The 16869-nt window shown below is 41.0% G+C and overlaps 1 protein-coding gene across 1 annotated transcript; it reads left to right on the top strand.

The window, feature by feature from the left end:
- The first annotated feature begins 2892 nt into the window (after window positions 1-2892).
- Window positions 2893-7345, top strand: LOC149298970 (short/branched chain specific acyl-CoA dehydrogenase, mitochondrial-like). Its single transcript, XM_089486954.1, has 8 exons — window positions 2893-3096; window positions 3678-3848; window positions 4164-4289; window positions 4738-4830; window positions 5069-5158; window positions 5815-5952; window positions 6276-6375; window positions 7219-7345. Exons 1-8 carry the CDS (start codon window positions 2893-2895, stop codon window positions 7287-7289), a joined length of 993 nt encoding a protein of 330 aa, XP_089343080.1. The 3' UTR covers window positions 7290-7345.
- Window positions 7346-16869: the final 9524 nt, after the last annotated feature.

Genomic DNA, 16869 nt, shown 5'->3' with positions numbered 1-16869 from the left:
AATGGGTAATTTGATACTTTCAGCATCTAAAAGTCACATATATTTCTGACTGTTTTGTTTCAGCTTTTCTTTTAATTGTATGAATTGTGTTATGCCTTTGGGTTTTTTAGACGCCACTGTCGATCATGGCTACCAGCTAAAAACAACGATAGAGTTTACTTAAAAAAGGGGAGTATTCTTTTGAAATGTTGCTGTGTTGCAAGGCTTTTCTTGTCCCTTAAAGAAATAGTTGAATAGAAGATCCGTATTGTCCCGATTATAGGCTGCACCTATAGTTTGGTGCTGATTTCAAGAAAATGTATTTTAAGAAAAAAATACTATAAGGCTAAATACAATATTTATCACTCTCTCACTCGAAGTCACTCGTTTAGGCTTTCTCTCTCTGAATGTCTCCCTGCCTTCTCCCCCTGACTGCTTCCATGTCCCTGTCTGCTTTCCTGCAGCTCCCCTTGTTATCTTCTGTCTTCGTCCACTTGTCACAATGTCTTCTGTCAGGCCTCCAGACGCACTTTCGCAAAATAGTAGAGTTTCCAGGCACACCTGATTGGAGGGACAAGGGAGAGGCTGTCCCTGTGACACCGCTCTTTTGCAGAAGTACAGTCATGGAGAAAAAGAAGCATTTCCGCACCTCTCTTTTTCCACAAATCTTCTAAGAATACTAACGTAAAAGAGTGGAATCACTGGGGGCAGATGGTGTGCTCAGAAGCTCCTCCCTTTTGTGGAAGTGTGCCAAGTGGGCTGAAAGACGATACAGGGGCAAGCGGACAAAGACTGAAGACAGAAGAAAGAAGAACAAGAAGATAGAAGAGAAGAACTACAGGGAAGGAGTCAGGGGCACAGAAGTGGACGGTGCAGAAGGTAGGGAGACTTTGAGAATATCAAAACCCAGATCACAGATTTAAGTTAGGAGGAAAATGTGTGGCCTATTACCACGACAATACGGTGTAGTTCTACTTTTTAATTCACACTTTTGAAAAGTTGAGCATCCAGGAAAAAATATAAATAAATTAGAACATATTGAAAGAGGTGCTTGCAGATTATATAGACATGTAGTAATTCTATACAACTTGTTGGATGTGTTTGGGGTCCCCAATGGTTAATTTTATGCTGGCATCCTCAAGATAAGTGGTATTGGAACATGTCACTGTGAATATCTGTGAGTTGTGAGTATATGAACAGTGGTAAGTCTTTCTGACATAGGTGAAGTTGTCTAGTTCCTGATCCTGTAGGTAATGTGTGGCAACAAGGTCTGTACTGGTTGATGACTGATCCTCTAAAATGCTGAGGATTGAACAATTACTTAAGTGGAGCTGAACATATGGCAGAGGTCAAAGAAAAATGAAAGTCTGTGTTCCCTTTGATGGCTAAGGAGTTGGCTAATGTAAGCTCCTTTGTATCATGTGGGAGCTGAGGTCTTTTTAAGAGTAAGATTTAGGGTATGTGGCTCTCTCAGTCTTAAAGACAAATTCCTACCATTTGTGGTACATTCAGGGTTTTAACAATCATGGTCATGACCACTTGTCCATCCCTTCAAAGCAGCTAGGTGTAAGAAATATCCAAAGCTATCGACAAAGAGAGTGTAGAGAGCATCCGATGGGATTATCTATCACACTCTCTCCCTGCATGCTGGCATCACATCCACTTCCTGCATGCTGGCATCACATCCACTTCCTGCATGCTGGCATCACATCCACTTCCTGCATGCTGGCATCACATCCACTTCCTGCATGCTGGCATCACATCCACTTCCTGCATGCTGGCATCACATCCACTTCCCGCATGCTGGATCAGTCTGCACACAACATGGAGGAAGAGAGACGCACGACTTCTGCACATGAATGGTGTGGGCAGGCGCAAAGAGAGGTTGTCTGGGGGCAAATATGGCACAGACAGGCTGTTAGGGGGCACAGACAAGCTGTGTGGGGCTAAGATGGCACGGATAAGCTGTTGCGGGGCGAAGGTGGTGCTCACAAGAGGTCTGTGGACAAAGTTGGCACCGTGGGGCATGCTGCTTGATGAAATCAGGGGCCTGTGATTTCTAGTTACGCTCTTGTGTACATTTGTATTGTCAGCGGGGTATCTAGCAATGTGTGCTACATAGGATTTTGTTACGTAAAATTCATAGGAAGTTTATCCAGTCTTCTCTGGAGGTTCATGGGTAGGTGAGTACTTGCATGCAATTCAGAATAAATGAAAGAATAAGTATATATGTTACATACGTGTTCCTTACAATCATAGTAAAATCGGAATACTATGGTGGAAGTTGACCCACCCCATCCATGCCTTTTCCGCTCATCACATCTGATATTACAAGCTCTGTATGTGTGTATAGCTTTGTGTGAATAATAAAACAAAACCTAGCAATATAGTTGTTTTCCATGTTTATTATATAATCCCCTAGGCAGATTTGAAATATTCATGCTGGTTAGCAAAGCTTTGGTAATCCTGCAGCAATGTATCTTGGCTGAAGATACACAATACACACAAACCTTTGACCGATGTTTTGTCTTCCTTGCCAACAGTCCAAAAGTTTGCACAGGACCGGATTGCACCTCTGGTGAAAAGTATGGATGCCAATTCAAAAATGGAGGACTCTATCATCCAGGGACTATTCGAACTTGGGGTCTGTATTAATGTTTGCCTGTTCATTATTTTTGATTATATATATATATATATATATATATATATGGTTTAGTGTTTCCTAAAATGCTTGTGCATTGTAAACCAGATGTTACCATATACTGTAGTATGCTTTCACCAGCTATAAAGCAATAGCTGTTAGCAAACTCTAAAATCTCCTGAAACGTACTAGAATGTCTTGCTATGCAGAAGTGGGTTAGCGCAAGTACCTCTTTTTCCTCTACTGATGGTTGTTTTCTTTTATTTCAGCTCATGGGAATAGAAGTTGATCCAAAGTATGGGGGCACAGGCGCCTCGTTCTTTTCCTCCATTCTGGTGATTGAGGAACTGGCTAAAGTAGACTCTTCAGTGTGCATTTTGTGTGATATACAGAACACTCTTATCAATGCCTTGTTTCAGAGATTAGGGACGGAGGAACAGAAAGATACTTACCTCCCCAGGTTATGCAAAGATATGGTAAGAATTCGCCAGCCTCTGACAGTAAACATACTGTGACACTTGACCAAGTTGGCAGTGTTTAATATTACTGCATGAAGTTAATTCCAGGAATTAAAAAAAGAGAGCACATTCATTAAGCTGATCTATTTACCCTTTTTGCAGAACATCATATAAGATATATGAATGAGAGAACTTGATAATTATAGCAGAATGAAAAGGCATACATTTTAACATAAAAAAAGAAAGAAAACAACACAGCACTAAACCTATTCACCAGCTGCAATGTGAACCTATGTAACCCCTCATTACACCTTCAAATATATACCAAAAAAACAAGAGTGATTCACGCGCTTATAGTTTCTGAAAGCAAATTCCTTTTTGATATACCAAGAATAAAACATATAGTGTAGTATTCCAGATCTGAATCCCACTACGTACATTAATGTGGGGTGTACTTGTGATTCATTTTGTGTGCACATCGTTCATAGGGAGCAGTTGGGGGATCACATTGTAATACTCCAAGAACATTGTTTTTTTAACTGTTACTAGATTCTGTATGTTAAAACATGATAATTATGTCTTCTTCTTGTAAAACACAGGTGGGCAGCTTCTGCCTTTCAGAGGCCGAGTCAGGCAGCGATGCGTTCTCTCTGAGGACCACTGCTACCAAGCAGAAGGATTACTATGTCATCAATGGTTCCAAGATGTGGATTAGTAACTCCGAGCAGGCTGGAGTCTTCCTTGTGATGGCGAATGCCAACCCTTCAGCTGTGAGTTTGTATCTCATTGCATTTAAGTACACGTATCACACAAACATGACTTGCATTTGCTTGAAATAGTTTAAAAAAGACAAAAGTTACTTGTACATTGTGGTAATGTTTTATTCTCAACTTCATTTGTTAAATATTTTTGAACACACTTAACAATCAAAAATGCAATATATGCAATATAATTATATGCAAATCTTCTATGTGCGTCAAATACTTTAATCAATTGTAATACAGCATTTAATACCGTCATGCTATACATACTGCAAGTTTATTTAAACAAATGTCAAATTGCTTTTTCTCTCCTTTGGATGTCAGGGATACAAAGGGATCACCTGTTTCATTGTGCCGAGAGACACTGAAGGACTTCACATTGGGAAGAAGGAAGATAAGCTGGGTCTCAGGGCATCTTCCACCTGCTCGCTGAACTTCGAGAATGTCAAGGTATGGATTGGAGGGCAAGTAAAGACTCCTATAGATCACAGATGAGAAACTCACTGGCACTAATTCAAATTGTAGCTGAGAAAAAAGGTTCTCAGAAACAGCATTTATCAGCATAACGTGTAACTGAGATTAGAACGCTTGTAATTTAAATTGCAGGGGTGTGCTTTAACACAAACACCAGTAATCTGTCTTTATGTGTTAGAATCATTTTGTGTATTGCTATGGGAGTTAATAGTTTTCCAACCCTTTACCTTTAATGTTAAATTAAATACCATCATAATGTTTACACTGACAAGCCAAATACCGTGTAAGCCACAGTTTAAATATCCATGTGATATATATAGTGAAATTGAGTTATTTGTTATATGCTTTGGGTTTATTAGCTGTAGTTGCCTGGAGTCCGCCTTGGATTTTAAGAAGTGTTTTTCCTTTCTCTTTCTTTCTGCAGGTCCCCGAGTCCAGTGTGTTGGGGCAGCTCGGACAAGGATATAAATATGCCATAGGAATGCTCAACGAGGGACGCATTGGAATAGCTGCACAGGTGACTGATCCAACACGCAGGTTTCTTTCTTTCATGTCAGATTTCGCTCAACCTTTAAATACGGTATACAAATGCATTTGGTTATAACAAGAACAAATAACCTAGAACTAAAAATCTTCCAGTTCGAGTATCTGTAGATGGTTACCTTTAGTTGTGGCTAATTGGCGTGGCTGCGACTAAGGACTAGTGTTGGCATATCCAGTTTTTTCTTTGTACTATTTCACTTTTTCCATTGCAGATGCTGGGACTGGCCCAGGGATGCTTTGACCAGACAATCCCATATACCAAGCAGAGAATTCAGTTTGGGAAGAGGATATTTGATTTTCAGGTGGGTGCACAGGCCATTGAACAATGACAAATTGTCTTTTTGTAAGGGGTAACATTCCATCTGTACATTGAGCAAGGAAATGTGTAGGAGAAAAGCGTATTTGAGTTTAAATTAACCACCTCAACCATTATCTGAAAAGTACAAACAAGGCCACTGGCAACAATTCCCTTCACTATGCCACAGAATGCGGTTCTCTCCGTTGCCCATACGCCATTCTGGGATTGAACAGTAGGCAGTCTAGGTGAGTGTGCGTGGATGGGGGTCAGGTAAAGCCCATCGGCCCCTTGCCCCACTTGTACAGCTAATTGTTCGTTGAGCATTCCTATGACATATTTAAAGCTTTGTCCATGTAACGAATACTTATAGCCTTGTGCAAGTGGACCATGTCATTCCCACTTTTGGATGACGGACTGTTTCACTTTAACACATTTATCTGTATAAGCAAGCCTATTCCTGTAACATTTGGGGACTACCGTTGGGTCAATATGTTGAGTGTGTTGTTCTTGAATCTAAACTTTGTATTTCAGTTTAATTTGTACCTGTAGACTCATATTGCAAGCTAACCTTAGATCTTTCTCCCAATATGTTACTGGTTTTCTGTTTTAAAGCACATTGGCTTGGGGGCTCTATTACTTTCAATAACCTTTTCCCTGCAGAGTATGCAGCACCAGATTTCTCAGATAGCTACTCAGCTGGAAGCGACACGTCTGCTCACCTACAATGCAGCCAGGCTCCGGGAGGCAGGGAAACCCTTTAGAAAGGAGGCATGCATGGCCAAGTACTACTCATCAGAGGTAACTAGGATGCTGTGGGAAATCAGGGCATCTTGGGCATTTCCTTTCATTCATATTCACAAAGTTTTTCTCAGCAGAGTATCATGTGCCCTTTTGGTATGTTAGCACAGAACCTTCTTACCTTCCGTAAATTAACTGTGCAGGTAATATCACAGCTCCTCATGGCTGTTGCTATTTAGAACAGACAAAATATGAAAAAATAATGTTATCCGACTGTAAATGACCCAGCTCGTCAATCAATTTAGGATAAACAGTTTATTGTTGAATATTTATTTGCTTATGATATTAGCAGGAAATCCCTAACTTGTTAATGTACTCTCTAGGTTGCTTGTCTCACTACCAGCAAATGCATGGAATGGATGGGTGGTGTCGGATTCACTAAAGACTATCCCATTGAAAAATATTATAGAGATGTAAAAATCGGTAAGTACCATCACCAGAGAATGGACATATACAAATCCCAATACTCGATAGGAGAAGGGAGCCTTTGGTGATGGCTGGAGCATTTAGGTGTGTGTGTGTGTGTGTGTGTACGTGTGTACTCTGGGTAAAGACATCCCGAACGTGCTACAACAACAGCATCCATGAAAAAATAACGGGGAAAAAAATAACTTGGAGATTTGCTCAAATACAGCCAGTGAATTCTAAATGCTTTTAAGCCACTGCAGTTATTTGTTACTGGATTTTTACCCTATATTTAGCAAATTGTTTGTGGGTCTTTTCTGGAAGTAATTTTTGGACGCAAAAATATGTTTTTCTAAACTAGAGCAACGCTTTGCTGTTGTACCTGCTTATCTTGAGAATGTTACTAATGGTTAGACTGATTCCCTGAAACACTTACCTGTTTATTTCTATTCATATCCTGAGCTTAGTCCCTAAAGCAGCCACGCAGCATGTTTTCAGATGCCTCGAGTGGAGCTTTATTAACATGTGATGTTTTTAAATTGGTTAATAAATTTGAATTAGGTCTGTTGTTTATTCTACCCAGTCAACCAAGCACACCTTCGCATGGAATTAGTGCATATGCACTTTGCAGCCAGCTTCAGGTTTTAACACAAGGTCATTTAGGAGCAGGCCGTTGAGTTTCGTAAGAACTCAGATTCTGACACTGCAAAAATAGTTTTCCTTACATGTATCAACTTTTCAAACTTTAGACCAGCAACCATATCTACCTGTGTCTAAGGTAAACAGCACAATTTCATGGAATGGGTATGTTAGTACATTCAGCAATCACCATTTTAACCGAATATTATTATTTTGTTCTAGGTACAATCTACGAGGGAACATCCAACATCCAGCTGACCACAATCGCCAAGTTCATTGAGCAGGAATACTGAAAGATGGTCCCCATGATTCATCATTTTTCCAAAGACACTCGAAAAGCAAGAATGAATGATTAAATAAGATAAATTACAGGAACAAATACAGCAATAACCTAATTTCAGAGTATGTACCCTCTGCCGTTTTCCCAAAGCAGCATACAAAGGTCAAATGTCAAAGCATCGCCTCTGCCTTGCTCATAGAATTTCCCCTTAATAATTTGATTCAGCATTTGAAATACTGCATGTACCTTTTGTTTCGTGAGACATCTATAACCAACAATATTAGGAAGCAACTGTTATAATTATGTACCAGTCTGCGACATAATGGGGCAGGATTATCCAGAGGTGGTGTATGACATCATAAAGCCAGTCTAGACAGTGTTGTGTTTGGCGAAGCTGGTCTTGTCAGATGACATTTTAGGAGTCTGTGAGGATCACCATCAGAATTTAGCCATTTATTCCCTTTCATTAGTTTGTTTGACCAACCTGTGCCATTCCTTATGCGGATAGGGTCACACTGAAGTGTACGCTTCTAGGTGGAGAGAATGTCACAAGGATTGTTTTATGTGCAATGGCGTGCTTTTGGATTGAGATTACACTCTACCTCTACGGCAGCGTGATTTAAGGACCAAGAAGAAGCCATTATGCATAGTATTTCTTTGTGGAGGTCAAAATCTCTCTTATACCTCTTCTTCACTATTTCACATGCTGTCTGTTATGTGGGAAAGAGTCATAAATTGGGGCAAGGTAGAGAGAGTATATTTTAGGGATTGGCTGCATCCATCTGTTGTCATAATTATTGATTAGGTGACAATAGATTATAAATCTGTTGTCCCTGATAATTTGTGATCAAGCAAAATGTGCAGGTTTGGTTTACCAACAGTAACATCAAAACCTTGATTAAGGATAATTAGCAGGTAATATGCAGATGTTACTACAAATAGTACATGATTTTCAGGGCTTGTACTTTTTTGTAATTTTGTAAACAATCTTGATTTTCTTAGATTGATCCCATGTTAAAAATATTAAAAAAAAACTATGTTTCTTATATATCTGAATGTAGCACTTCTTGTGAAAAGACTTCTAGCACTTACAGCAGAACTATATCATTTATTAATTTTGCCCAGGACCTTGACAAGTTGGCACACGGATAGCACCAATAAAAATGCAACATCTATAGCAAACCCAGCGTTTTTTCTACTGTATTACTAATTTGATCTGAATATGGAGTTATTATTTTGCTTTGAATTCATGTATCTTTTTTATATTGTTTGTCATATAGTAGAAGCTGTGATCTAGGGCTGAAACAAATAATCGATAAAATCAATAATAATCGATAATGAAAATCGTTACCAACAAATTTAATTATGGATTAGTTGAATCGAAAAGTTGAAAAATACCCCTCGTTTTATAATCTGTTTCATTCAGTGTGACTTACAGCAGCAGTTACTACTTACAGTCTCTCCCTGCAGTCACACTAATGATTGGCCCCGTCCCTTTTCTCCCAGTCCCTCCCTGCAGTCACACTGACAATTGGCCCTGCCCATTTCCTATAGTGTCCACATGCTTAACAATTCATCTAACTGAGTATAAAATTAATATTTGGGTTGCTGAAAGTTAGGGGAGGTGGGGGTTAATTTAAGAGGTTATGATTAATGGGGTGTGAATCTATGAGGGCACTATGGGATATCTGGGGGTATAAGGCATATAGGGTATATAAGGCATATGTGGGGAGGGCAGAGTGGTATATCTGGAGGTATGTGACATCTGGGAGGTAGTGTGACAAGCCTGGGCTCAGATGTGCATGTCGGGGGGGGGCAGGTTGGGAAATAAAAACAAGAAATGCATTTTTATCAAAGTTTTTTTTATTCTGCCATTTGTTTTTAATATCCAGTTATCGGCCAACTAATCGATTATGAAAATAATCGTTAGTTGCAGCCCTACTGTGATCTTTGTGTAGACCATTATCTCTAATCTACGTGCTTCAAGCCTATGGATGGTGTCTATTCAGAAGAGTTGTGTCCTCTCAGAAGCCAGTGGTCACATCACTTGGTTAAAACCCTCCATCTTAATTGGGAACTGTCGACTTAACAACTTGTGATATTAAATTCATGTATCAGAACCAGTGCAAACAAGTACAATAATATATAACATTGTAGCCAATAATATACATAAAATATAAGAAAAAACAGCTAATCTTTGAAACAAAATTTTTTTTTTAAAATATTGAAAAAAAATTGGACCCCAGAAAGCCTTTCCTTGGGCCCCACTCCATGCTCCCTAGCATGCAATCACTCCCTCCGCTACCACACACACAAAAAAAAATATTTGCCACACTCACTGCAGATTAGGGGTTGACTGTGAGAGTCTTTCCTCTTTCTGACCCTACCGTGACTTTGAAAGGTCCTCTCCCCTCTAATCATCCCCAGAGTCCCTTTGTCCCCTCATTCACTAAGCCATACCTCTTTTCTTTCCTCTCTGTGAACTATAGATCAAATAAACAACACATAAACAGCACTTGCATGTATAGATCAACTGAATAAGACATACAAACCCTATATTTGCAGGTATACATAAATAATGTATGTAAATATGGCATAGCAGGTATAGATCAACAGAATAACACACAAACCCAGCTTTGCTGATATAGATCAATTGAAAATCACATGTTAACTCAACATTGAAGGTATAGATCAAATAAACAGAATCAGACATACAAGGGAAAATGGGTCTGGGAGACCCCGCTCCTGAGAACCGGAGGAGCAGCTCTCACCCGGCAATCTCCGGGTCAAACCCGGAGAGTTCCCAGGTATGACCATGACATAATTTGAGCTGCACCCTCCTTACAAGGGCTGGCTGGTCCACTTGCGGAGACAGCAGCAGGGTCATGTAACGTTATCTGACCGCACAGTAAAAGTTTTGCTAGAGCTCCAAAAGATACAGAGCTAGAGTCCACAGCAGATTGATTAGCAGTGGAGTCTGCTTTGGGAGTGGTATTAATTAACAAAATTCGGATTTCTTAATTTCCAGCTATCTCTGTGAAATATGCAACCAAGTCGATGTGCTTTAGACATCCATCTTTAACTCTATAATATGTACATCAGGAATTGCCCAGATTGCAGTGGACTTACTCTACAGGCACATTGCACACACAGTGGTCTCCTCTTAACCCCCCCTTCTCATTATCTCTTCAATTTCTATTTATTGCAGCTCTCTCCTTTCCATTTATCTCTCCATTTTCTGTCCCATTTCTCTTTTTCTCTCCCCTTTTCCTTATCCTCCCTCTTGCAGAGATCTTCCTTGCCGTTGAAAGCTCAGTGGATTAACCCTTCATATTCACCCAAGCACTAGCCGAGACTTAGTGTAGGGTACAAACAAACTGAATTTATTAGGGACAGCAAAGATATTTATACATGCAACATAATTGGGATTAGGAGTATAATCTTATCAACCACCAGACAGCACTGGCACCCTCCATACAGTTGCCCACAATGCCCACCCGCCAAAGGGTCACTATTGCGGGGTGATCCCGAGGGAGCAACGTCAATCCAGGGGTATCAATGGAGAGCTCAGGTCCACAGAATGTTATGTTCCAAAAAGCTACTTGCTCCGATTTTGGAACCCTGAGCGTCAGGGAATAGTCCGCACAGTAGCCAGGCCAGAGTTCCGGAGCTGCGGCTGGGTAAACCCCGGTCCTAAAGATGGGTTATAAAACGAGAGTTCTCAAATGAGCTTCCTCTCCGTAACCCCCTCCGAGTGTTGCCCACCACGAGCATAATGTAACCCCAAAACAGTGATGTGGTGGGACAACAGGTGTCTGTAGCGACGCAGTTCCATGAATTTGCAGCTAGGTTCTGATCAGGCATCAAGCAGGGGGGAAATGGCAACTGACCAGCAGAAGGGTAGCACAGGGTCTGTGAGCCCTTAATCATTATCTCTCTTTATCTCTCCTTTCTACCTCATCCCTTTATTTTTGGGGTCTTTTGGTTGTCTTTATCGTCCCACCATTCTCTTTATCTCTCATCCTCTTTCTCTTTGCCTCTTTTCTTCCCCCTATTTCCCCTTTATGTAGCACTCCCCTTTTCCTCTCTCCTCTTTATTCTTGCCCCTCCTCTTTCTATCTCCCTTTTTCTCCAACACTCCTTTTTCTCTTTTATCTCTCCCCCTTTCCTTTGTCATTATATCTCCTTTTTATTTATCCCATCTCATCCATTTCCATTTTTCTCTCCATTTTCTCCCAATCTGCCACACTTCTCATTATTTCTCCCCTTTTTATTATACCTCCAACTTCTTATCACTCCTTTCTCCCCATTCCTCTTTTTTGTGCTCATCTCTCATTATCTTCCACCTCCTCTTTATCTCAATCTCTCTTTTTTCTTTTATCTCTCCCCTTTGTCCTCATATGTCCTCCCTTTCATTATCTATTTCCTTTCTCTCTATCTCTACTCTTGTTCATTATTATATTTGTCATCTTTCCCTTATCTTTCCTTGCCTCTCCCCCAGTAACTTACTTACAAAATTTACAAAAGGCGCCACAATATGTGTGAAAATTAAACCGTACTTAAATTCATCTAAGTGGACTCTTCAGTAGGTTTCCTGTTGGAAAGGCCGTGGAGCCCCTTCTGGGGAATGGAATGGAGCTTCTTCCTTGTTCCGGTATAACAGAAGAGGACCGGAGGAGAGATAGTTAAAATAAGTAACAACTGTAATATAAATAAAAAAAGTAGTATAGTACATAGGAAAATACTTTAAAGCTCCCGTAGAGAGGACAGGCATGGTGCCATGCTGTAGCAGTGACAGCTTGATTCTCACAAAATTCCTGCATCCACTTCCTCAATGGGCGTATTCAGCACAACGTGTTTCACCAATCGGCTTCCTCGGGTGCATCGAGATTGGTGAAACGCTACGGTCAAGGGGTCAAAGCCACACTCCAGCCGTCATATGCACTTTAATGCGTATCATAGCTGTGTTGCCCCTCAGAATTTTCATGGTGTCCCATTTCCCCACCCCACAGCTAAATGCAATGCAAGAGATTCGTTCCAGCACATCTCCCTGCATGTGATATAATAACCCAGCTCTAGTCAGCTCCAGGGCTGCATGTGGGGGTCTCTTCAGACCCTTCATACGCGTGTGCAGCATGCGTTCCCATTGGCTTCAATATGAATACTTTCCTGCCACTGATTGGCTGCTGCAGGAGTGCAGGTTCTGTGTCAGATAACCTTTTTTGGGGGGGGGAAATGCACTCACACAATACTTTAATATGCATTCTTCTTTAGAAAGGGTGTTAGAGACATTAAACTGTCCCTAACATTGGAGAGATTGGTTACGTTCCCTCTGCATGTTTATAAGCTACAGAGATGTAAGGGTAAATATTGATGGGGTACGTATCTCAAATATATGACACTGGTTTGGGGGAAACTATCGGATTCGATACTTTTTTAGCAGCATACAAAGGGTTGCGGTCAATTAAAAAGTAGGGTTCTGGCCTGTGTCCATTTCTGTTTCATTTAATGATTGATGATCATACTAAAAATCTCAAATTTTAAAAATAAAAAAATATATATATATTTTGTAATTCCTGTTATCTAGAACGGGACAATGTTTGAACCTCATACTCCGAAAAATGTCATTCAATTAATAGATGGTATAAATTCACAACTGGATGAGGGGGTATGAGGAAGGGTGTCTGAATAAATACAAGGCAACATTTTAAGAAAAAAAGCAGAATAAATAGAAAAGGGAGAGCCCTTTCCATTAAACGTGAAGGTTAAGATGGCTTTATTGCTAAGCTATAGATATTTATTTTTCGGTTATGGAGCAGCAGGAGCTCTGAAGCTTGAGAAGAGAGGGATGAAAGAAGCTCAGTAGGAGCCCTGTGTATAGGGAGGGGGTCTTTTGAGTCCTTTTTATAAACTCGCCCTCTACTTAATTTCCTCCTCACTGGCAGCCTTGTCCCAGTTAATAAATGTAATTGCCGCCTTTCATGAAAATACTATTATCCTGATCACACGTTACAGTGGCAAAGCGGTTTTCTCTTTAAACACTGTGCCTGTCGCCTCTAATTATTCCCCTATCAAGTGGCTCTAGCACAAAGGAGCAGTGTGTCAGGAGGAGCTAGGAATGAGAGCGCAGGCAAGCAGGGAACAATATACAGATTACACATTCATTTCCTGCTGAAAACTCAAACAATTTGCTATCTTTTAAAAGATGAAGAAAAAAAACTCTAACCAAACCCCCCCTCCTCCCTCCCCAAGCCAGAGATCAGTAGCTGACAAACATCGCACATCCAGTATATCACTGCAATCTTTAAACTGGTCAAATCATCATATTTGTCCCTAATTTTTAAATGAGAGATCTCAGATCCTTTCAATTTCTAGATTACACAATGTCACTGTGAAGAGTGTCACATTACCAAGGAAATTCAATTCTTTCTTTTTTTCCCCAGAACATTGATGTACATATGTATTTTTTTTAACAAGGATTTTAGAAAAAAATGTGCTTTTGTGTAGAAAGCTGTGAAAGTGGAAATAGAATTTGTACCGTACTTACTTAAAATTAATTACCTTATATAGCACATGGCTAGTACAGGGAGCAGCCATTTTGGTATTGGTGTAGACCTTATCTGAACCTTCCCAACATCATTTCTTGTAAATAGATATTTATTTATATCAGTGTTCCTAGCAAATTTATACCATGCAATTATTTCTTACCTGAAGGTAGTTACTATCAATATTTAGTCTTATATGTTATCCTATATGATGTGTATGGAGTAGACTTGGGCGCTGGGCAACTCTTCGTGTTCGTCTTTGTGGGGAAGAAATCTTCGTATTCCATGAATGTCCGCCCGTTCCTGTGTTTAGTTCGGGCGAATATTCGTGTACATTCTTCGTGTTCGTTTTTTTCGTTGTTTTTTGTAGCCGGGGTTAATACCGGGTAAACGCAGTACGCACTATGCAGCAGCATTGGTGCTGGGATTTTAAAGGTCTATATGAGCGACTCTATTGGTCGCCTGCAGGGGTCTTCTCTGGCATCAACCAATTGATGCCAGAGGAGGCCCCTGCCGTCGACCAATAGAGTAAACTTGGCCTGTCTCCCCGCTCCAAGAGTTAAAGGTCTGTATGAGCAACTCTGTTGGTCGCCGGCAGGGAGCTCCTCTGCCATTGGTTAATGCACGTGACCCCCTGCAGTCGACCAATAGAGTCGCTCGCACGGCCCTTTAACTCCTGGCGGTGTTAAAGGGACCAGGGAGATTAATAAATGAAGACAAACACAAAGATTCTTTGTGTTGTGTGTCTTCGTATACGTTTTACCACTGCCATGTTCGTATGTTCGGTATTCGGGCTGAACAACGAAAACGCACCCTTCGTGGTCGTTTCCATGTTCGCCTGAATACAAATGCACAAGTCTAATACTTACCTAATTTCATCTCCCGGTGGCCTTAAAGTGCCAGCATCAATTTTAAGTCCCAGTTCAGCTCTTGTGGTACTTACCATGAAATTAGGTATTGTGCTGTCAGTTAATACTCCTAATGTTTGAGTTATAGCCATAAGAGAAGATATTTAATTTAAACTCAATAAATAAAAAGAATAATAATGCACACTGTAAGGTATGAAATATTACTGATTACTAATTTCAGATATTATTTTATCAAGTGAGATATGGATTAGACGGCAATCCAAGTGGAGACTAACCCTCCTGTCTCCTCTGTTCCCTGCCGCCGCCTGCCTCAGCGCGTGAGGCGCCTGGCGCGTGGGAGTGTGAGGCATCTGTATCGGCTGCCTGCGCTTCACGCAGAGGTAAGTGACCTAATAAGGGGGGTAGGGAGAGGGTAGATAGTGAGAAGGGGGGTAGATTGGGTTGGGGTCTGGTGGCCCCTCAACAGATTCTCGCACCGGGGCCCTGAGGCTTCTAGTTACGCCCCTGCTTTAACGCTTCCGTAGGCTTGACCCACGGCAGCACCCTCAGCTGCCCCCAATGGGCCCTCCATCTTCACTGCAAGGTGCAGGGATATTATGGCACATTATGGACACTATGTGTCTTAAAGGCGTACAGCTTTTAACTATAATGGGCCCATTGAGCAGCAGCGCACCCAGGGGTCTGATCACCCAAGAAGACAATCTGCCCAATAGTTTTGCAGCAGGGGGAGTGGCGCCCCCTGGAACCTGTCAGCCTAGGCTAGGATAATTTACCCACCTCTGAGTATAGTCGTGTAAGCAGATGTTAATACTCAGAGCAAGCTGAAATGTGTAATGGACCCGGACCCTCAGCATTCAATAAGAGAATGGTGAATTGACCTGACCCTGACCCCAGAATTGTGTCCTCACGGCGCTTGCACTTCCCTTTTACCTGAATATATCGAGTGCTATTAAGGTAATAAAAGGAAAAAAGAAACAAATTAAGAACAAACGCTAGGATCAGTAAAACATCCTGTTACTGTCTGAAACACAGACTTTGCCTGCTTTGTAAATTTATGTGTGTAAAAAAAAAAAAGACTTATTGGTGAGTTTAGCTGTATTTTCCGTGGGAATGGCACATTCTAACCATTATGCTGGTATTTATTTGATTCTGAAGGCGCACAAAAGCCAGCTCCACAAATAAAGAAGATTGAGGAGCCGCCTGTGAGTGGCGAGCATGCTTTAAACACTGAATGAGGTGTCCGGCATTGACTTACTGTGTCCAAGTGCAATTTGTACAGTTTGAAAAGTGAGGGTATTTCTCCAGCCTGTCAGAGCTCACAGAGTAGCCTGTATGTGAGTGATAGTGTGCGTGGCTGCATGCCTGCGAATATCATTCCTAACCGCACTGTGTTAAATATATCAATCCGGACCCACCCTATACATTTGGAGGAGCCTTTCATATGCATAGCTTTAGTTCTGCTTTACTTTACTAGCCGGAAAGGCTATTTGAGACAGGTATAAGTTGTTAAACGTGCCGCTCTTTGCGATGGACCAGCCAAATAACTTTATCTTGGTGTAAATACTATTTAAATAAATAATAACATTGCTGGAGATAAGTATAGTCAGGAAGCAGGAAAAAAGAGCAAGTGTAAAGTACCCACATAGTTAGTGGGGGCCACAAGGGACCTTAAGTCGGACTAGCTTTTAAAACAATGTATACTGCAGACCCGTCGATTCACCGAAGCAGGCTTGAAGGATGTAGTGTTCTATGAAGTGCCAACACTTCAGGGAATGATCCCGATGTTAATAGGAACACCTGATAGGCTGGGGTCATGAGACGCTTTGTTCACATGACCCAAATATTTACTTGTTTTGTACAATGAGATAGAAACACTGTGTTTAATTTTAGGGTGCCGTCCTGACAAGATTCTATACAAAGCTCCTGTCTCCCTAACTACCTTTTATCTATAGATTAATAGTAAAGAACGCTGACTGATCCCTGACCTCTATTGATTGGAGTCTTGGGACACAGCTGCGCTCTGCAGACCGGTCAGCTGAGGAGAAATGAAAAACTCTGGTGTCAGGCTCATCAATAACCCATCTGACGGTGACTGAGAAATGCTGCCTACACAGAGAACTAGTAACAAAAGGCCCTGAGTACTATCCATCCAACCAGACCCCTAGTCAATCAGAGATTA

The sequence above is a fragment of the Sceloporus occidentalis genome, unplaced genomic scaffold, assembly GCF_023333645.1.
Source record: "Sceloporus occidentalis isolate IW3139 unplaced genomic scaffold, rSceOcc1.0.p SCAF_30, whole genome shotgun sequence".
Lineage (NCBI taxonomy): Eukaryota > Metazoa > Chordata > Lepidosauria > Squamata > Phrynosomatidae > Sceloporus > Sceloporus occidentalis.
Note: the sequence above shows the minus strand (reverse complement) of the source record. Positions and strands in the feature narration are given on the sequence as shown.